This window comes from Erythrolamprus reginae, chromosome 8, assembly GCF_031021105.1.
Source record: "Erythrolamprus reginae isolate rEryReg1 chromosome 8, rEryReg1.hap1, whole genome shotgun sequence".
NCBI lineage: Eukaryota > Metazoa > Chordata > Lepidosauria > Squamata > Dipsadidae > Erythrolamprus > Erythrolamprus reginae.
The window spans coordinates 14,863,560-14,885,885 of NC_091957.1; the positions used below are offsets into that span (position 1 = coordinate 14,863,560).

At 48.7% G+C, this 22,326-nt stretch overlaps 1 protein-coding gene across 2 annotated transcripts in view; it reads left to right on the forward strand.

The window, feature by feature from the left end:
* The window catches only part of RXRA (retinoid X receptor alpha), a 118,848-nt gene that overhangs the window by 57,432 nt on the left and 39,090 nt on the right, over window positions 1–22,326 (forward strand). For both annotated transcript variants that reach the window (XM_070758930.1, XM_070758931.1), the window contains exon 2: window positions 16,103–16,350. In XM_070758930.1, coding sequence (XP_070615031.1) covers window positions 16,103–16,350 — 248 coding nt within the window. The remainder of the gene's footprint in view (window positions 1–16,102; window positions 16,351–22,326) is intronic.

The following is a 22,326-nucleotide window of genomic DNA, read 5'->3' on the forward strand; positions in this document are numbered from 1 at the left end:
CTAAACAATGTCGTTTGGTGGGACCCAGGGGAAGAGCCTTCTCTGTGGCGGCCCCGACCCTTTGGAACCAACTCCCCCCAGATATCAGAGTTGCCCCCACCTTCTTTGCCTTTCATAAGCTCCTTAAAACCCACCTCTGTCGTCAGGCATGGGGGAATTGAGACTTTCCCTTCCCCTAGGCTTATAAAATTTATGCATGGTATGTCAGTATGTATGATTGGTTTCTTAAATTGGGGCTTTTTAAATTAACTTAAATATTAGATTTGTTTACATTGTATTATTAATGTTGTTAGCCGCCCCGAGTCTACGGAGAGGGGCGGCATACAAATCTGATAAATAGATAGATAGATAGATAGATAGATAGATAGATAGATAGATAGATAGATAGATAGATAGTTAGATAAATCCTCTATAACCATTGTGTATTATTGTGTATTGGACAAAATAAATAAATAAAAATAAATAAATTTTAAAAAAGGATGCCACAGAAGGGACAAAACGAAATGTGAGTGGTACAAGTTAGAATTTATAAAATTGATTTTAAAAAACTGAATCGTTGAATTGTCTGATGGCAAGTTGGCCTTTCAGTCAAGGAAGGAAGGAGTAGGTCAGTGCTGAAGAAAGCAGCCAGGACAATCTGCAAAGGTGGTCACTTGGGCCAAGGGCAGTGAAGCGCCAGGGGGCTTGCACAGCCCCCTCCTGCTGGCTTCTGGCTGGTTCCCCTTCCCCCAAAGCAGAATGGCCCAGGAGCTCCCTGGCAGCTGGGAGCCCCCATGGACCACAGCCAGGGCTTCTCGACTGTCTGCTCCTGAGCTGTCGGCGTTTCCTGTCCTGCCCTCTTTCTGGCTATTGTCCAAAGCAGGCCAGGCCGACGGGCACCAGGACTTCTGCCAGGCTGGAGGCCCGGCTGCTCCCCTCCGAGTGGGGTTGGCGTTTGAACCGATGCCTTTGCAAAATCAACTGTAATTAGTGGCTGGCATTTCCGCTAGAGGTGGCATGATTTAAGTGAATCACAGTAACTTTCATATTTTATGTCCGTTTTCTTTTCACCAGCTGGAGGTTTGTGGCTGATGCACCAAGCAAAGCCATGAGCACAATCGAAAGCAGGAGTGGCAGTTCTGAGAGTTGAAGTTCTGTGTTAGCAAAAACTTCAGAAGAGAAGGATTTAGGGGTCGTGATTCCTGACAGTCTCAAAATGGGTGAGCAGTGTGGTCGGGCGGTAGGAAAAGCAAGTAGGATGCTTGGCTGTACAGCTAGAGGTATAACAAGCAAGAAGAGGGAGATTGTGATCCCCTTATATAGAGCGCTGGTGAGATCACATTTGGAGTACTGTGTTCAGCTCTGGAGACCTCACCTACAAAAAGATATTGACAAAATTGAACGGGTCCAAAGACGAGCTACAAGAATGGTGGAAGGTCTTAAGCGTATCAGGAAAGACTTAATGAACTCAATCTGTATAGTCTGGAGGACAGAAGGAAAAGGGGGGGACATGATCGAAACATTTAAATATGTTAAAGGGTTAAATAAGGTTCAGGAGGGAAGTGTTTTCAATAGGAAAGTGAACACAAGAACAAGGGGGCACAATCTGAGGTTAGTTGGGGGAAAGATTAGAAGTAATGTGAGAAAATATTATTTTACTGAAAGAGTAGTAGATGCTTGGAGCAAACTTCCAGCAGACGTGGTTGGTAAATCCACAGTAACTGAATTTAAACATGCCTGGGATAAACATATATCCATTGTAAGATAAAAATACAGGAAATAGTATAAGGGCAGACTAGATGGACCATGAGGTCTTTTTCTGCCGTCAGTCTTCTATGTTTCTATGTTTCTATGAAGTCCTTCAGACTTAAAGTTGCCAGACCCCTGATCTAAAGAGGTGGTTCTGTGCAGACCACGGCATTGGCATTTCCCGTCTGGCTGGCAGACGGGCGAGTGTCCACCCTCCCAGGCAGAGGATGGGAGAGGGGGATTTTCTGCCTGGCATTGCTGCTTGACCCTGGCTGAAATGAAGTTCTGCCTCTTTTGCCCTGGAGGAGGACCAAGGCTGGTTGGGGATTTGAACCCTCAGTGCTTGAGTGTCTGTGTAGACCTGATCCGGGGTGGGAGTGGGGGGCAGACTGTAGCAGTGCTACTCGGGGCTCTGTGTCCTCAATGTCCCCAGGGGGACTGACCCATCCAGGAAGCCTGGGGTCTGCTGCCTCCAGGGATTTTCTGTTCCCCTTGCCCAACCTGCCCCTGGCCAGTGAAAGAACCCCCCCTCCAAAAAATTTAATATCCTTAATTGTTGTGGTTGGCTCTGGCCTAGCTCCTGCCCCAAGGAATGTGGAGGTGGATGCAGGGGAAACATCAACATGTCATAGGCCTGTTTTATTGCTGACAGAGTCAGGTAGTGAAGTTTCCTCGGAAGAAGAAGAAGAAGGTGGGGGTGGCTTGGAAGAGGGGAGCTTGGCAGACAGCCCAGGAGGAGATCAATCATCCTTATCATCCCTGGATTCTGAACAAGAACTTATGACACATCCACGCATGCGTAGAGTGATGCATAGAATAGAATAGAATAGAATTTTATTGGCCAAGTGTGATTGGACACACAAGGAATTTATCTTGGTGCATATGCTCTCAGCGTACATAAAATAAAATATACATTTGTCAAGAATCATGTGGTACAACACTAAATGATTGTCATAGGGGTCAAATAAGCAATGAAGAAGCAATATTACTAAAAATCTTAGGATATAAGCAACAAGTTACAGTCATACAGTCAACATGGGAGGAAATGGGTGATAGGAACGATGAGAAAAACTAGTAGAATAGAAGAGCAGATTTAGTAGAAAGTCTGACAGTGTTGAGGGAATTATTTGTTTAGTAGAGTGATGGCGTTCGGGAAAAAACTGTTCTTGTGTCTAGTTGTCTTGGTGTGCAGGGCTCTGTAGCGAACAACTGAAGGATTATTACAGGAGATAAGTGAGGCCACCTGTGGTTGGGTGGGGATGCTGTAATTAGTGCTACAGATAAAAGAGCAGCGTGCTGGTTTAGCCTTGGGGCAGTTTATCTGATTCATAGTTTCGTCAAGATCGTGATTTTTGCTGTTCAAGACTGTGTGTGGACTTTCTGGACTTTAGAATTGGACTCAATTTCCCAGTTACTGGATGAGAAATTGGATTGCATTTCACCTGTGCCTTGTGTGTACCAGAAAATCCCTTTGACATTTAAAAAGGGAGTTGTTTCTTTTTTTCTGTTGATAAAGACTTTTGGTTTTCCTTCTATCGTGTGGTGTGTGTCTTTCTGGACTAATTGCCCTGTAATTACGGGCGGTTGGAACACGCCGGCAGAACACTTAATATTATCACATTGTGGTCTGACTGTGAAACGGAGAGACATCATGCTTTATTTACGCACACCATGAGTTATTTATATCAAAATGCAGCTTAGTTGGTGTGCACTGCTCAGGGGTGTCTAATGTCATTGTGTCAGCACTGAGCATTGTAGAACTTTGTGATGAGGGCTTTTGTCGCTTAAGCACCTCAGGGCCATTCAGCTTTCATTGTAGTCTGCAACAAGTTTGTGTGAAGCTGATTGGGTGTACATTCAAGCAATAAACAGGGATGCCCCCAGAACAAAATCTCCTGTGACCCCATCCTCACCAGACGCCATGGGAATGACGGACTTGCTTCCTTGTAGGTCATGGGGTAGGGTTAAGACTGGGACAAGGGCCATAATTTGACTCTCCTGGGAGAATTTCTGCTCGCCTTTGATTTGGGAAAGGGGCTGCAAGGAGAGAGGCAGGCAGCCCCTTCCCCAAAGAGGCAGGCTTCATCTCGTGCATTGCCCTAGGGCAGTGTTTCCCAACCTTGGCAACTTGAAGATATCTGGACTTCAACTCCCAGAATCCCCCAGCCAGCAATGCTGGCTGGGGAATTCTGGGAGTTGAAGTCCAGATATCTTCAAGCTGTCAAGGTTGGGAAACACTGCCCTAGGGAACCTCACCACCATAGTGGAAAGTGAAGCCTTGTGAGAATCCTCCTGCTGCCCCCTCCACCTTCATCCTTAACCATGCTGTCCATCGAAGTTGTAGCGTTCTGGCCCTGGAATGAAGAGCCCTTCGCTGCGGCCACTGTGGCTCCGCCAGCCTTTTTCCCAGACCGAAGGCCTCGACGGGCTCTGGAGTAAAGGCGAAGCGCGTGACTTAAGTGTGGCAAGAATTTTGGCAGCTGGCAGAGAGCGGACGCCGGTCTGCCGGTTCCCACGGGAGGAAAATCCAGGTCAGGGAATCTGCTCCGTTTCTCTTCGCTGCCTGGTCATTGCCCGAGACCACCAACCTCGCGGCCCTGATTAGAAAACGTGCCCTTTCCTAATTAGGCTGGAAGCCAAAAGGAGAAACGAGGGGGACGGAATGAAACATCCTTCGGGATCAGAAATGACGGTTCAGCCCCATTCCCAGCTGGCTTCCTTGTGAAACATGGAAGGGGGAACGGTACAAACGGGTGGGAAGAAAACAAGGCTTCGTTTTTCTCACGTGGTGCAACTGAGTCAGAGAAGAAATAAATTATTTGTATGGTCGGATTGATTCCCACCTGGGATATAGTTCCACTGGTAGCTCTCCGGTAGCTAAGAAACTGCCAGGTTTCTCAGTGGTGATGGTGAAGGTGTTTTAGTCATGTTCAGGTAGAGTAGATCATGGCTGAACTGTGTCCAGTTCTGGAGACCTCACCTACAAAAAGATATTGACAAAATTGAACGGGTCCAAAGACGGGCTACAAGAATGGTGGAAGGTCTTAAGCGTAAAACGTATCAGGAAAGACTCAATGAACTCAATCTGTCTAGTCTGGAGGACAGAAGGGAAAGGGGGGACATATATCGAAACATTTAAATATGTTAAAGGGTTAAATAAGGTCCAGGAGGGAAGTGTTTTGAATAGGAAAGTGAACCCAAGAACAAGGGGACACAATCTGAAGTTAGTTGGGGGAAAGATCAAAAGCAACGTGAGAAAATATTATTTTACAGAAAGAGTAGTAGATGCTTGGAACAAACTTCCAGCAGACGTGGTTGGTAAATCCACAGTAACTGAATTTAAGCATGCCTGGGATAAACATATATCCATCCTAAGATAAAATACAGGAAATAGTAAAAGGGCAGACTAGATGGACCATGAGGTCTTTTTCTGCCATCAGTCTTCTATGTTTCTATGTAAGAAAAGAACAGGCCAAAATGTGCCAGGTTTATCTTGCCTCTTTCATGAATAGGACTGAGTAGTTTAAGCTTTTCAGGAACTTTGGGCACTGTTCTGCCGGACTCTCTGATAGGAGCCTCCCGAAAATTCAAGGATACAAATTTCAGACACACACACATTTGAAAATTCAAAACAATGTTTTTTATCACAAAAGTCAAAATAAACTAAGCACTCTTTTTGTATTGCAAAGAGCACTCTTCCCAAAACAACCAGATAGTCTGTACTATTTCCCTTAAGCAGTCATTAAGTACTTAGCCAGCAGCTGTGGAGTAACTTCACATCCCTTCTTCTTCCTACCAAGGGAGATACACACACACACGCTGCTCTGCTTTGGTTTCAAAGGCGTGAAAAAGCAACAAAGTCCAGCACACAAGTTTCCTGACGAAACTGCAACAGATATTCTTCCACAATGGCCAAACCGGGCTGCTGCTATTTATAGCAGCAGCCCTAATTACTGGAGCCCCACCCAAACACAGGTGGCCTCCCTTATTTCCTGTAATATGTTCTTACTTGGTCTCTTCTACGCATAATTCTGCGCTTGCGTGGGTCCAACATGTCATCATCTGAAGCTATAGAAGATAAGGAAGATTGACTGCCTTGGCTGTGTGCCAAGCCCTCCTCTGCCGAGTCACTCCCACCTTCTTCTTCGTCGGAGGAAACTAAACTCTGATCTGATTCTGTCGGCAATAACACAGGCCTGTGACATGTTGAAGTTTCCCCTGCATCCACCTCCCCATTCCCTGGGGCAGGAGCTGGGCCAGAGCCAACCACAACAGGCACCCAGTCAGCTCTTGAAATGCGCGCTCCACATCTCTGGGTTCTGGTGCAGGCCTCTTTTTAGGCAGCTGTCCACTGATGGATTCGATTGGAAATGTAAAACTGACTTGGCTCGGGTACCTGTTCCTGCCTGCCAAGCAGCTTGTGTGTGTCTCAAAAGTTAGAGATGGGGCCACCAGTTCTATTAGATACAGGTTAACGAAGTTGGAAGGGGCCTAGAAGGTCATTTAGTCCAACTCCACGCCAGTGGACTCTACACCATTTCTGACATATGGCTGTCCAGTCTGGTCTTGAAAGCTTCCGGTGATGAAGCTCCCACAACTTCCAAAGGCAACTTCTGTTCCATTGGTTGATTTTTTCTCATTGTCAGAAAATGTCTCCTTATTTCCAGGTTGAATCTCTCCTTGGACAGCTTCCATCTGTTGTTCCTCATTTGATCTTCCGGTGCTTTGAATAACAGTCCTGACCCCCCCCCCCTCTCTGTGGCAGCCCCTCAAATGCTGGTAGATGCTGGTCCTTCTCTTCACTAGGCTAGCCATGCCTGGTTTCTGCAACCGTGTGTTTGAGCCTCCAGTCCCCTAATCCAGTGATTTTCAACCTTTTTTGAGCCGCAGCACATTTTTTACATTTACGAAACCCTGGGGCACATTGAGTGGGGGGGGGGGGGGGGGGCTAGAAAAAGTTTGGACAAAACAATTCTCTCTCTCTCTTCCTCCCCTTCGCTTTATTTCTTTCTCCCTCCCTCTTTCTCTCCCCTTCCTTCCTCTTTCTTTCTCTCTCTCTCCATCCCTCTTTCTTTCTCTTCCTTCCTTCCTCTCTTTTTTGCTCTCTTTCTCTCTCCCTCCCTATGTCCCTCTATGTCTTTCTCTCTCTCTCCTTCCCTCCCTCTCTTACTCTCTCTCTCTTGCTTTCTTTCTCTCTTGCTCTCTTTCTTTCTCGTTCTCTTTCCTTCTCTCTTGCTTTCTTTCTCTCTCTCTCTCTCTTGCTTTCTTTCTCTCTTGCTTTCTCTCTCTCTTTCTCGTTCTCTTTCCTTCTCTCTTGCTTTCTTTCTCTCTCTCTCTCTTGCTTTCTTTCTCTCTTGCTTTCTCTCTCTCTTGCTTTCTTTCTCTCTCTCTCTTGCTTTCTTTCTCTCTTGCTTTCTTTCTCTCTTTCTCGTTCTTTTTCCTTCTCTCTTGCTTTCTTTCTCTCTCTCTCTCTCTTGCTTTCTTTCTCTCTTGCTTTCTCTCTCTCTTGCTTTCTTTCTCTCTGAGCTTTGCGGCACACCTGACCATGTCTCACGGCACACTAGTGTGCCACGGCACACTGGTTGAAAAACACTGCCCTAATCATCCTAGTTGCTCTTCTCTGCACTCTTTCTAGAGTCTCGGCATCTTTTTTATAGTGCGGTGGCCAAAACTGGCTGCAGCATTGTAGGTGTTGACCTTATTGGTATTAATACCTCCCTTGATCTTGATGGTATCCCTCTGTTTTCAAAGCTAGTGAGAGCAGCCGGTAGTGTTTGTCTCATTGCTCTTCTAAACTTCAGCTTCTCATCCATCGTTCTTCCTTCTCCGTCTGCCTGAACCATCTTGCCCTCTACAAGAAGTTCCTGCCCCTTCCCCAGGCCCCTAAATTTATTTATTTATTTATTATTTGGATTTGTATGCCGCCCCTCTCCGAAGACTCAGGGCGGCTCACAACAAGTGAAAAAAAAACAATCCAATACATAATCCAATTAATTAAAATATTTCAAAAAATTTTAAAAAACCCTATACTAACATACACACACACACAAGCATACCATGTATAAATTCAACGTGCCCAAGGGGAGATGTTTAGTTTCCCCATGCCTGACGGCCAAAGGTGGGTTTTGAGTTTACGGAAGGCAGGAAGAGTAGGGGCAGTTCTGATCTCCGTGGGGAGTTGGTTCCAGAGAGTCGGTGCCGCCACAGAGAAGGCTCTCCCCCTGGGGCCCGCCAACCGACATTGTTTAGTTGACGGGACCCGGAGGAGGCCCACTCTGTGGGACCTAATCGGTCGCTGGGATTCGTGCGGCAGAAGGCGGTCTCGGAGATATTCTGGTCCGATGCCATGAAGGGCTTTAAAGGTCATAACCAACACTTTGAATTGTGACCGGAAACTGATCGGCAGCTTTAAATGCTTCTAAGATCTCTTTTTTTTTAAAAAAAAAAAAACATTTTTATTATTTTTCAAATGACAAACATCACAAACAAAACACATAACATAAAAAGGAGCTACAATCGCTCCGCTCAAAATAGAAGTCTAGCTAATACAAAAAGGAAAAACTATTATTGATTAGATCAATTCAGAGAAGTAAAAAAAAAATCTATTACATTTCTCTATTTATAGACATATCTAATGATAAAATCATTTTTTAAAAAATTCATTAAGCATTTTTTTTATCCAACCTAGTATAAACCCTCTCCCAGATTTTGTAAAATTCTGATTCTTCTTGATTATTTAGCCGCCTCGTCATCATGTCCATCTCAGCACATTCTATAATTTTCCTAATTATCTCCTCTTCTTTGGGGATTTCCAATTCTTTCCATCTTTGTGCAAAAACAATCCTGGCAGCTGCTAAAATATGAGTTATTAAATAATAAATTTCTTTTTTGTATTTGTAATACCTAGTAGAAAAAATTCTGGGGTTTTCCTAATTTCTCGTGAAGTGATTTCTCTAATCCATCTTTCTACCTTGTTCCAATAGAGTTTGGCTTTTTGCAAGTCCACCATCAATGATAGTAAGAGCCAATTTCTTTTTTACATTTCCAACAATTAGGAGGAGTACAGTGGTACCCTCGGTTCTCGACCGCAATCCGTTCCAGAAGTGTGGCCGAGAACCGATTTGGTCGAGAACCGAATTAATTTATCCCATAGGAAATAGTGGAAATGGATTTAATTGGTTCTCAGCCCATTGACTTGCTGGGAACCAATTAAATCTACAGTATTTCCTCCATTTCCTATGGGATAAAGATCTGAGAGGACGGGGTGAGAGGGAATGGGAGTCGGAATCCCGACACGCCCCTCCTGGCCGCCCTCTTAACAGCCACCCAGTCCCTACCTTGTAACTGCTCCAAGCTGCAGGAAGGGTAGGGCTGGTTGCAATACCGGCAGCTTCGGGGGGGCTACTTTCCTCAGCGGTTCAGTTGGTTACATGCAGGCAGCTGCACCAACTTTTTCTTTCCCGGCGGCGGCGGCTCCGGCGGCTTCCCTTCGAATGTCACGTGATGAAGGGAAGCCGCCGGTTGTTAAGAGGGCGGCCAGGAGGGGCGTGTCGGGATTCCGACTCCCATTCCCTCTCACCTCGTCCCCTCAGATCTTACATTTCGGATAGTAAACAAAATTTTCTGTTCAGTATCCGAATTTTTGTTCGGATACTGAAGCAAATTTTTGCAGAAAATTTTGTTCGGTATCCGAAATGTATGAAAACCAAGGCGTTCGAAAACCGAGATACCACTGTATTTGGAAACATTTTTGAAAGCGCACTAGAGTGCCTTCCGTCCCCTGTCCTATAGTCTCTCCTATATCTCGTATTTCTTCTCTACTATATCCTCTATAACATTCATGGTGTATTATTGTGTATTGGACAAAATAAATAAATAAAATAAATAAATAAAGTCTATTAGGGGGTAGGTGCCATCTGTAAAACATCTTAATCTGATTTTCTTTAAAGGAAACTGATCTCAAAAGGTATATCTGTGATCCAGGAGCTGCTGCTTGGTAATTGAGGAGGTTTCTTTGGTGGTTCTGCTGATACTCTAAATGGGGAGTCCAAATCAAGCCGCTTGTTGAGGTTCCTCAAAGGAATCGGTGTGAAATTGAACTTCTGTTCCTGATTTGTGGCTTGCAATTGCAGGCGTTAAGGCTCGAGCTGTTTGAGTGGGTGGGATAAAAAGGAGTTCGTTTAGTCCCACCCTGGCCATCCTTGCAAAGAATTTCTGGAAATACAAGATTTTCCTCCCAGGCTTCAGGTTAGCATTTTTTTTTGGTGATGGTGTGTGTGTGTGTGGGGGGGTGGAGTTTTGCCGGAAGGGGGATTAAGGAGGGAGGCTGCAAGAGGAGCAGTTGGAGGCTGGGCTCAGTCTGTGTGCTGGCAATACAGTGATACCTCGTCTTACAAACCCCTCATCATACAAACTTTTCGAGATACAAACCCGGGGTTTAAGATTTTTTTGCCTCTTCTTCCAAACTATTTTCACCTTAGAAACCCAAGCTGCCGCCACTGGGATGCCCCGCCTCTGGACTTCTGTTGCCAGTGAAGTGCACGTTTTTGCGCTGCTGGGATTCTCCTGAGGCTCCTCTCCATGGGAAACCCCACCTCCGGACTTCCTTGTTTTTGCGATGCTGCAGGGGAATCCCAGCAGGGCAAAAATGGGTGCTTTGCTGGCAACGGAAGTCCGGAGGTGGGGTTTCCCAGCGAGGGGAGCCTCAGCGAAATCACAGCATCACAAAAACACGGAAGTCCAGAGGTGGGGTTTCCCAGCGAGGGGAGCCTCAGCGAAATCGCAGCATCACAAAAACACGGAAGTCCAGAGGTGGGGTTTCCCAGCGAGGGGAGCCTCAGCGAAATCGCAGCACCACAAAAACACGGAAGTCCGGAGGTGGGGTTTCCCAGCGAGGGGAGCCTCAGCGAAATCGCAGCATCACAAAAACACGGAAGTCCAGAGGTGGGGTTTCCCAGCGGGGGGAGCCTCAGTGAAATCGCAGCATCACAAAAACACGGAAGTCCAGAGATAGCGTTTCAAGGTTCATAAGGTGAAAGGTTCGTAAGACGAAACAATGTTTCCCATAGGAAACAATGTAAAACCGATTAATGCGTGCAAGCCGGAAAAAAAATTGTGAAAGCGGTGCTCTGCTGGGCGCCACCGCCTTGCTGTTACATTCTGAAACAGCCGGGTGCTTCTCGGCATTCTTCTGAACGCCGAACCCGGAAGTTCGGCAAAAGTTAGGGTTCGGGACAATGTCGAGAAGCGCCGCCGCCCGGCTGTCACCTTTGCAGAAGAGCCGTGGAGCTGTCAGCCGGTCGGGAGGCTCAAACGGAGGTGGAGAATCCCAATAGGGAATTCTAGGGGCAGAGCTTTGACGTCACGAAAACGTCCCTTCCTGGCCGGCCGAAACGTGGACTCCAGGAAGGACGTCTCCGTGATGTCAAAGCTCCGCCCCTGGAATTCCCTATTGGGATTCCCCACCTCCGTTTGAGCCTCCTGGCTCCATGGCTCTTCTGCAAAGGTGACAGCTGGGCGGCGGCGCTTCTCGGCGTTCTCCCAAACCCGAAAGTCAAACCCGAACTTTTGCCGAATTTCCGGGTTCGGCATTAGCGGCAACGGGTTCGTAAGGCAGAAAAAGTTCGTAAGAAGAGGCAAAAAAATTCCGAATCTCGGGCTCGTATCTTGAATAGTTCATAAGACGAGGGTTTTGTATCACGAGGTACTACTGTATAATGAAGCTTATAGAAATACAGTAGAGAAGATATAGGAGATATAGGAGAGACAATAGGACAGGGGACGGAAGGCACTCTAGTGCGGTTATGTACGCCCCTTACTGACCTCTTAGGAATCTGGAGAGGTCAACCGTGGATAGATAGCCTGTTAGGGCTGATGGTCTGGAACAGCGGTCACCAACCTTAGCAACTTTAAGCCTGGTGGACTTCAACTCTCAGAAGTCCGCCAGGCTTAAAGTTGCCAAGGTTGGAGAGCCCTGGCTGTGATGGGAGCTAAAACGAGCCAGCTACAAGCAGCACCAGCAGCCGCCAGATTCGAAGACTTGTGGATTCAGTTAACCCTGCTTAACTCAGGCAACTTATGCTCTTATTGCTGGATCGGGCAGCCCTCTGGCGCACCACTGCGTGGCCCTTGTTCGGGGGAGGGAGGACAGTCAGTAACATAGAAACATAGAAGATTGACGGCAGAAAAAGACCTCATGGTCCATCTAGTCTGCGCTTATACTATTTCTTGTATTTTATCTTAGGATGGATCTATGTTTATCCCAGGCATGTTTAAATTCAGTTACTGTGGATTTACCGACCACGTCTGCTGGAAGTTTGCTCCAAGCATCTACTACTCTTTCAGTAAAATAATAATTTCTCACATTGCTTCTAATCTTTCCCCCAACTAACCTCAGATTGTGCCCCCCTTGTTCTTGTGTTCACTTTTCCTATTGAAAACACTTCTCTCCTGAACATTATTTAACCCTTTAACATATTTAAATGTTTCGATCATGTCCCCCCTTTGCCTTCTGTCCTCCAGACTATACAGATTGGGTTCATTAAGTCTTTCCTGATACGTTTTATGCTTAAGACCTTCCACCATTTTTGTAGACCGTCTTATCAATATCTTTTTGTAGATGGGGTCTCCAAAACTGAACACAGTATTCCAAATGTGGTTTCACCCGTGCTCTATACAGCGGGATCACAATCTCCCTCTTCCTGCTTGTTCTATCTCTAACTATGCAGCCAAGCATTCTACATGCTTTCCCTACCGCCTGACTGCACTGTTCACCCATTTTTTTCAGAAATCACTACCCCTAAATCCTTCTCTTCTGAGGTTTTGGCTAACACAGAACTGCCAATACAATACTCAGATTGAGGATTCCTTTTGCCCAAGTGCATTATTTTACATTTTGAAACATTAAACTACAGTTTCCATTGCTTTGACCACTTATCTAGTAAAGCTAAATCATTTGCCATATTACAGACGCCTCCAGGAATATCAACCCTATTGCACAGTTTAGAGTCATCGGCAAATAGGCAAACCTTCCCTACCAAACCTTCCCCTGTGTCACTCACAAAGATATTAAAAAGAATAGGACCCAGAACAGACCCTTGCGGCACACCGCTTGTAACCAGGTTCTGCTCAGAATACTCAACCACAACCCTCTGATATCTACGCTTCAGCCAACTGCAAATCCACTGAACTATCCAGGGAGTAACCCTCCCCACTGGCCAGGCAGGCAGCTGGACTGTTGGGATGGACAGTCAGCCAGTTAGTCAAGAAGCTTTGAGTGCCAGGCCTTGCAGGCAGGTTGGCAATCTCAGCTGCTTTGCAACTTGACCTTGTTTTCTGAGGACTGAATGGGCAGCTCCCTCTCTCCCGTCGTCCTGTGCCCAGTGGACAGGAGGGCAAGGCAGGCTGTTCTATCAGCAGGGTATTGGCAGGGGTGGTGCATTTCACAACATACTGTGCCTCCCCCTCCATTTGATTGAGTAAGTGGTGTGACCCAGGCCTGACTGTCCCATTTGTGGAGCCGCAGTGGGTGTGATGTGAGCTTTAATGGGGGATCCAGGGCGGCTTTTGTCCCCTCTGTGCCCTGGTGCTGCTGGACTCTCGGCCTCCCAAAGAGCAGCCTTGCTCTGTGTGCAGTTGAAGGCTTGACTTGAGCAGCTGGGACGGGGAGGGGGGCAGAATGTGTGGGACCCTAGTTTGGACTGTCCTCTGCCCCAGGGGAAGAGCCTTCTCTGTGGCGGCCCGACTCTCTGGAACCAGCTCCCCCCGGAGATTAGAACTGCCCCCACCCTCCTTGCCTTCCGTAAACTCCTTAAAACCCACCTCTGCCGTCAGGCATGGGGGAATTGAGGCATTCCCCCTCCCCGGCCTATACAATTTATGTATGGTATGTCTGTGTTTAATAATGGGGTTTTTAAACGTTTTTTAAATTTATTAGATTTGTTGTGAATTGTTCTATTGTGTGTTGTGAGCCGCCCCGAGTCTACGGAGAGGGGCGGCATACAAATCTAATAAATAAATAAATAAATAAATAAAATATTTGCAGGTGGGGTGGAGTTGATGTGATCTTAGTTTTTGCAAGATACTTAAAGTTTTGGAAAAGCAACATGGCAACTTTCCATTTGGTAATGTCACACACTCGACTGCAGAAACTAGACATTTCCGCACACAAGATCTGATTTGCTGGGTTGCTGTGTTGGTTGCTTTTAAAATGCTGAATTTTTGATGCGCCTCCGGGTCTGCGTTAAAGTGACTTTCCCCTTGTTTTAAAATAGGTCATTCAGTCTGTTGCCTCTGCAGCTGCAAGGGGAGATTCTGGCAGCAGGTCAGAGATGACCCAACGGGTTGTGGCCACAGTGTCCCCCCTACCCATGCCAGAGGGGGAGGTGCTCTTCAAATGCTCTCCGTTTTAGCCATTTCCACCACATCTTCTCTCCCTGATGCTCCTGCAGCAGGACTGACATGTGGGTGGGTGGGTGGGTTGGTGGGTGGAGTGTCCCTGTCTGCTCTGGGCTGAGGTCAAGAGGGCTGGCTTAGCCCTTGGTCACCAGTCTCTCTCTCTCTTTTTCTCTTTCTCTCTTTCTTTCTCTCTCTCTTTCTCTCTCTCTCTCTTTCTCTCTCTCTTTCTTTCTCTCTCTCTCTTTCTTTCTCTTTCTCTCTTTCTCTTTCTCTCACTCCCTCTCTCTCTCTCTCTTTCTTTCTCTTTCTCTCTTTCTCTCTCGCTCTCTTTCTCTTTCTCTCTCTTTCTCTCTCTCTCTTTCTCGCTCTCTCTCTTTCTCTCTCTCTCTCACACACTAACGCTCTCTCTCTCACACACACGCAAAACAATCAGCACAAAACAGACTTCAGCAGGCAAAATGTTAGAGCCAGTGTGGTGTGTCTCTCTCTCTGTCTGGCAGAGGGTATATGCAGGCACATCTTGGGGGTAGGTTGGTGTCTTTTATGCCTGTGAAGGCTACCCCCACCCCTGCCCCACATATGCCTTCACCTGAGCCTGAACCCTCGACCCAAACCAGCCCCCTGGGAACGCTCCCTCCATGTCCCCCGATGCCCAGGCCTCTGTCCTTCTCCGTGGGTGCTTGTCAGGGGGGTGAGGTGTTATATTGAGGCTGGATGTCTTGGACCCCTCAAAGGCACCCAGAAGTTTTCAGTTGGGTGGGGCTCACCTTGTGAATCAGCACCCACCCACCAAGACTCATGCTTCTCTACTCCTGAGCCTGAGGTAGCCTGAATCCGAGGGAGGCCTGGGGGCTCCATATGGAGATGGCTGGGCGCCTGCTTTGGCCATCGCTCCATGACCAGGGGGGCATTTTTGGGTCAGGAAACGCTGCTGATACTTCACTGGTTGCTCCTGCATTGGGCACCACAGCTTGGAACCCCCCTCAAAAGGAAATAGGGGAGGAGAATCGTGCAGAATGCAGCTGCGAGAGCAATCATGGGCTTTCCCAAATATGCCCATGTTACACCAACACTCCACAGTCTGCATTGGTTGCCGATCAGTTTCCGGTCACAATTCAAAGTGTTGGTTATGACCTATAAAGCCTTTCATGGCTCCGGACCAGATTATCTCAGGGACCGCCTTCTGCTGCACGAATCCCAGCGACCAGTTAGGTCCCACAGAGTGGGTCTTCTCTGGGTCCCGTCAACTAAACAATGCCGCTTGGCGAGACCCAGGGGAAGAGCCTTCTGTGTGGCGGCCCCGGCCCTCTGGAACCAGCTCCCCCCAGAGATTAGAATTGCCCCCCACCCTCCTTGCCTTTCGTAAGCTCCTTAAAACCCACCTCTGCCGTCAGGCATGGGGGAATTGAGATACTCTTTCCCCCTAGGCCTTCACAATTTTATGCATGGTATGTTTGTATGTATGGTTTTTATATTAATGGGTTTTTAATCGTTTTTACTGTTGGATTATTTTGTATACTGTTTTATTATTGTTGTTAGCCGCCCCGAGTCTCCGGAGAGGGGCGGCATACAAATCCAATAAATCAAATCAAATCAACCAGGCTCCTGGGGAGAGAGAGAGAGAGAGAGAGAGAGACCAGGAAGTGGTGCCCAGCGGCCCAGCGAGAGAGCCATTCTGGTCAAAAGTGGAAACTTACAAGATGTTTCCCAATGGTCTCAGGGTGGACATTCCCAGAGAAAATGGGCACTGCCAGCCACACAGCCCACACAAAAGTCCGGCTAGACATTGTTGTGGTCTCCGATATCTTCTGCGCCCCACCTTGTTGCCTTGAGAATCTCCCACCACCCCATTCTAAACATATGCCTCTGATGTGCAACGGACGCGCCTTCCCTTCTGTTTGGAGGACGTTTTGGAATCGGAAGGGGGCAGCCTGAGAAAGGCCTCCATCTCAACTCGCTTCCTTTCTTTGATTGACAGATTTTTCCACCCAAGTGAATTCGACCTCCTTAAGTTCTCCGACCGGCCGGGGGAGCCATATGGCCACAGCTGCCCTCCACCCGTCCATGGGGCCCAGCCTGGGAGGCTCCTTGGGGTCGCCCAGCCATCTCCATTCGCCCATCAATGGCATGGGACCGCCCTTCTCCGTCATCAGCTCCCCAATGGGGCCTCACACCATGTCTGGACCGTCCACCCCCAGCCTCGGATACGGAGCTGGCAGCCCACAGGTGAGTCCCTGGCTGGCTGGGGGGAGATTTGGAGGGGGCTCTTCCAAGGGGGAGTTGCTTAGCTTTTGCTCCAGGTTGTATCTGCAACCTCAATTGTGGGGGGGGGGGCAGCGGGGGAGAGGTACTTGTCCTGTAGGTTTAGATTTTCTGAGGAATTTATTTATTTATTTATTATTTATTAATCAGATTTGTATGCTGCCACTCTCCGCAGACTCGGGGGCGGCTCACAGCAATAATAGCACAATGTAAACAATAAACAAATCTAATATTTAGTTAATTTAAAAAACCCCAATTTACAAACCAATCATACATACTAGCATACCATACATAAATTTTATAAGCCTAGGGGGAGGGAAAATGTCAATTCCCCCATGCCTGACGACAGAGGTGGGTTTTAAGGAGCTTACGAAAGGCTAGGAGGGTGGGGGCAACTCTGATATCTGGGGGGAGTTGGTTTATTTATTTATTTATTTATTACTTAGATTTGTATGCCGCCCCTCTCCGAAGACTCGGGGCGGCTCACAACAACATAAACAGTGTACAAATCCAATTTTAAAATAATAATAATAATAATAATAATAATAATAATAATAATAATAATAATTTATTAGATTTGTATGCCGCCCCTCTCTGAAGACTCGGGGCGGCTCACAATAGTAAAAGACCATACAACAGTAAGACAAATCTAATATTAAAAGAAAAATATATATACATAAAAACCCCAACAATTAAAAAACCATACAACACATACATACCAAACATAAAATATCAGAGCCTGGGGGAGGTGTCTCAGTTCCCCCATGCCTGGTGATATAGGTGGGTCTTGAGTAATTTGTGAAAGACAAGGAAGGTGGGGGCCGTTCTGATCTCCAGGGGGAATTGATTCCAGAGGGCCGGGGCCGCCACAGAGAAGGCTCTTCCCCTGGGGCCCGCCAGATGACATTGTTTAGTCGACGGGACCCGGAGAAGGCAGTTCTAGAGGTATTCTGGTCCAATGCCATGCAATTAAAAACCCTTATAATAAAATAAAACAATCACACAACCAATCAAACCATACACGAGCCTTGACAATTGGTGTTTGTGTTAGTTTCCCCATGCCTGGCGGCAAAGATGAGTTTTTAATAACTTACGAAATGTGAGGAGGGTGGGGGCAGTTCTAATTTCTGGGGGGGAGTTGGTTCTAGAAGGCCGGGGCCACCGCAGAGAAGGCTCTCCCACTGGGTCCCGCCAGACGACATTGTTTAGTCGACAGGACCTGGAGAAGGCCAACTCTGTGGGGCCTAATCGGCCGCTGGGATTCGTGCGGCAGAAGGCGGTCTCGGAGGTATTAAGGTATTAAGGGCCACGAGAGAATGGATTCCTGCAAGCTGAGGGCACGTTGCCCCTCAAGTGGGGTCTGGAGAGCGGGGGGGGTGTGTGTGTCCGGTTGTGCCCTACATTGCCCCCCGCCCCACTGTTTTCTGTGCCCCTACAGGCTCCGAAGGAGCTGTCGCCCCAGGCTTGCAGTGCCTCCATTGGGAGAACTGGGGCCAGATGGGGTGGGTGCCCCCTTTGCCCTCTAATCGATGGATGGGGGGCGGTGGCCTTATTTATTTATTATTTATTTATTAGATTTGTATGCCGCCCCTCTCCGAAGATTCGGGGCGGCTCACAACAACAATAAAACAGTATACAATAAACAAATCTAATATTTAAAAAATATCTTAAAAAACCATTATTTTTTTTAAAAACATACAGCACAAGCATACCATACATAAACTATATAGGCCTGGGGGAGATGTCTCAATTCCCCCATGCCTGACGGCAGAGGTGGGTTTTAAGAAGTTTGCGAAAGGCAAGGAGGTTGGGGGCAATCCTAATCTCCGTGGGGAGCTGGTTCCAGAGGGTCGGGGCCGCCACAGAGAAGGCTCTTCCCCTGGGTCCCGCCAGACGACATTGTTTAGTGCAGAGGTCCCCAACCTTTTTTGCACCAGGGACCGGCTTTCAGCTAGACCAGTTTTCCATGGCCCGGTGGGGGGGGGGGGAGCTAGCTGTCAGCGGCGCCGTAAAAGGGGCGATCAAGAGAGGAATGGGTGAATGAATGGACGGAGGGTGGGAAGGAAGGAAGGAAAGAGGGAAGGTACAGGAACAGAAGAAGGGTGCAAAGAAGCAAAGAAAGGTGTGAAAGGGGAGAGTAAGAGAGGAAGGAGTGAAAGAAGGGAATGAGGGAGGAAAGAAGGGAGGAAGGAAAAGGAAAGCAAGAAATGGAGGGAGGAAAGGAAGGGAGGAAAGGAAGGAAGGAAGGAAGAAAGAAGGAAAGAGGGAAGGGACAGGAACAGAGGAAGGAAGCAAGGAAACTTATGAAAGGGGAGAGTAAGAGAGGAAGGACTGGAGGGAGGGAGGGAAGAAGGTAGGAAGGAGAAAGAAAAGAAATAGAGGAAGGAAAGGTAAAAGAGAGAAAGAAAAAGAGCAAGAAAGAAAGAAAGAAAGAGAAAGAAAGAAAGAAAGAAAGGCAACTTCAAAGAAAGGCTCACTGAGCATCTCTCACTCTCTCTCTCTTTCTATCCCTCTTTCTTTCTTTCTCTTCCTTTCTCTCTCTCCTCTTCCTTTATCTCCTCTTTCTCTCCCCCCTCTCTCCCCCTTTCCCTCTCTCTTTCTCTCTCCCTCTCTTGCTATCTCTCCCCCCTTTCCCTCTCTTTCTCCCTCTCCCCCCTCTCTCTTTCTCTCTCTCTCCCCCTCTTTCTCTCTCTTCTTCTCACTTTCTCTCTCTTGTTTTCTTTCTGTCTCTTTTGCTTTCTCTCTCTCTCACTCTTTCTCTCTTGTTTTGTTTCTCACGCTCTTTCTCTCTCTTATTCTCTCTCTCTTGCTATCTCTTTCTCTCCCCCCCTTTCTCTCACTCTCTCTTTCTCACTTTCTCTCTATCTTGCTGTCTGTTGCTTTCACTCACTCTCGTTCTCTCTCCGTTCTTCTCAGCGGTGACGCGCGCACGCCCTGCCCGCCTCACATTTGCCGAGAGGACTTTCGCCCCGGGCTCTCAGCAAGGGGGTTTGCATGAGAGGCGGGGCCGGCGGAAGGTGATATTCAATGTCGGGGGCGCACGGGCGGTTTTGCGCGCGCTCCCTATCTCCCTGCTAGCCCACTCGGAATACGTATTCAAAATAAGAAAAGCCTTTGCCGGCGAAGGCTTTTCTTATTTTGAATACGTATTCCGAGTGGGCTAGCAGGGAGATAGGGAGCGCGCGCAAAACGCCCAGTGCGCCCCCGACATTGAATATCACCTTCCGCCGGCCCCGCCTCTCATGCAGCCCCCTTGCTGAGAGCCCGGGGCGAAAGTCCTCTCGGCAAATGTGAGGCGGGCAGGGCGTGCGTTCCGGGTGCGGGAGGAGCTGCGGTGAAAGGCAGGAGGTGGCAGAGGAGCAGAGGGGGCAAATCGGGCGGGCGGTGGGCAGCGCGGAAAGGCCGAGGGGGGCCCTGGCGCCGCGGACCGGCTGAAAACCCCCAACGGCCCGGTCCCGGTCCGCGGACCGGCGGTTGGAGACCCCTGGTTTAGGGACCCAGAGAAGACCAACTCTGTGGGACCTAACCGGTCACTGGCCTTCCTGGCTCCCTCCCTGCCCTCTTACTGCCAATCCCCCCACGCCCCCATTACTGACCCCTCCTTTCTCAAGGCCTTTGCCCTGCCCCAATGAGTGAGGGGAAACTCCCTCTGGCAAGAGGAGCCATGAGCGGGCAAGGCTCCGCTCCAAGGAGGCACATGCCAGAAGTGCCCAGCCAGACGGACTGGCACCGGCCTTGGAGATAGAGGCCAGTCTGTGGGGCACAGCGTCCAGTTCATGGCTTCTGCTGCTCAAGCAAATCCCCAGCCGTCCTGCGTGTTAGGCGTGTATCTAAACATTGGGCCTCTGCAGGCTGTGAAACCCTACAGAGCCGGTTCCCTTTGAGCAAGACAGGCAGCTTGGGGGGGTGAGGTGTTTCCATGTGGGACTCTTCCCAGTGCCCCTCCTGCCCCACTGCTGACAGTGCCTCCATCTTTTCAGGAGGGCCAGCTGGAGGCCGAAGGAAGAATGATAGAGGAAATGGAGCCAGGGCAGAAGGGCCCATCGGGGGAGACCCCGAGGAGCCCAACCTACAAGGGCTGCTGGCAGAGTGGGGAGCCCCTTTTGGCACCTGGAGAGACCCAACCAGAAACCACAAAATGTCTCTAGGGCAGTGTTTCCCAACCTTGGCAACTTGAGGATATTTGGACTTCAACTCCCAGAATTCCCCAGCCAGCAAATGCTGGGAGTTGAAGTCACCCGAGGAAAAAAAGGGTTCACTACCATCACTTTCCTAGGCCTTTCCCTCATAGACGGGGCAGCCATTTTGTCTCTGGAGGCCCTTCTGTATCCCCACCCCCTGGAAGAGCCAGGGCCCCCCGAAAGGAAGAGCCCCTCAAAGGCCCATGAAAGATCTGCCCCTCTTTGCTTGAATCTTCTTCTGGGGGTGGGGAGTTGGAAGATGTTGCACCAGGTGGGGTGTTGGTGGTGTTACCCCTCCCTCACCAGGGGGGATTTAGGCTCCCCTGGGTTTTGTTTTTTTTGAGGGCCAAAAGCAGCTGGCAGTGGAAGTTCAGCCAGGACTGAAATAGAGTCTGGACACCCGACATCTGGCTGTTTGGAGCTGCGTGGAGTGGAGGCCACCAGGGCCTGGTTTCTTAGCATGAGTTGGCCTTCTCCGGGTCCTGTCGACTAAACAGTGTCGTCTGGTGGGACCCAGGGGAGGAGTCTTCTCTGTGGCGGCCCCGACCCTCTGGAACCAGCTCCCCTCGGAGATTAGAATTGCCCCACGCTCCTTGTCTTTCGTAAACTTCTTAAAATCCACCTCTGCCGCCAGGCATGGGGGAACTGAGACATCTCCCCCGGGCCTATACAGTTTATGCATGGTATGTTTGTGTGTATGTTTTCTTTTTAATAAGGGGTTTTTAGTGACTTTTAATTGTTAGATTTGTTATATATTGTTTTATTATTGTCGTGAGCCGTCCCGAGTCTGCGGAGAGGGGCGGCATTTATTTTATTTATTTATTTTATTGGATTTGTATGCCGCCCCTCTCCGTAGACTCAGGGCAGCTAACAACAGTGGTAAAAAGAACATGCGACAATCCAATACTAAAGTAGCTAAAAACCCTTATTTTAAAACCAATCATACATATAAACATACCATACATAAATTGCAGAAGCCTAGGGGGAAAAATAAATAGTAAATAATGAGCCGTGTGGGTGGGGTGGATGGGCCCTGGGTTCCCCCGACTGGGTCCTTGCCCTGCACGAGTTGGGGAGGAAGGCTGCTGGCGCCTGGTGAGGAGGAAGGAAGCCAAGTGGCGCCAGGCTGGGCCAAAAGGGGAACCCCTGGTGGTTGTGGGGGTGTCCCCCCTCCGGAGGCTCTGAGTCAGCAGCTGCTCCTGGGAGCATTGGGCAGAAACACAGCTTCCTCCCCCACCCCCAATGTCCTTCTCTCTGTCACCTCTGGTGGAGCCTCTAGCCCCCAGCCCCCTTCGCCTCCTTTGGGACTTTTGTCTGGTGGGGGGGGGGGCAGGTCCAGAGTCACCCTGCCCCTCCCAGGGCCAGAAACTCTTTGGATCTCTTCAGCCTGGCTTTAATTGAAGGGGGGGGGGGAGTCTGTGTTGCAGGCATAACCAACACATGCTGGGCTTTTGAAGGTTCATCAAACAATTCCTGGTTATCTACCATCTTAGAATACAACCTCGAACTCTAGGGGTTCTTTCACCAGAGCAGAAAAGCTGGCGCTCGGCCCCTCCCAGGTGTATCAAGACCCCCACGAAGGTTCCCCTTGCTCGAATGCTGCTCCTCGGAAGCTGAAAGAGCTGCTACAGTCGGGCACCCCTCCCGGCCAGCCTCCTCACCTCCAGATGGGCAGCACAAAAACGGGCACTTCGCTGCCAACAGAAGTCCGGAGGTGGAGTTTCCCAGCGAGGGGAGCCTCAGCGCAATTTCTGCAACA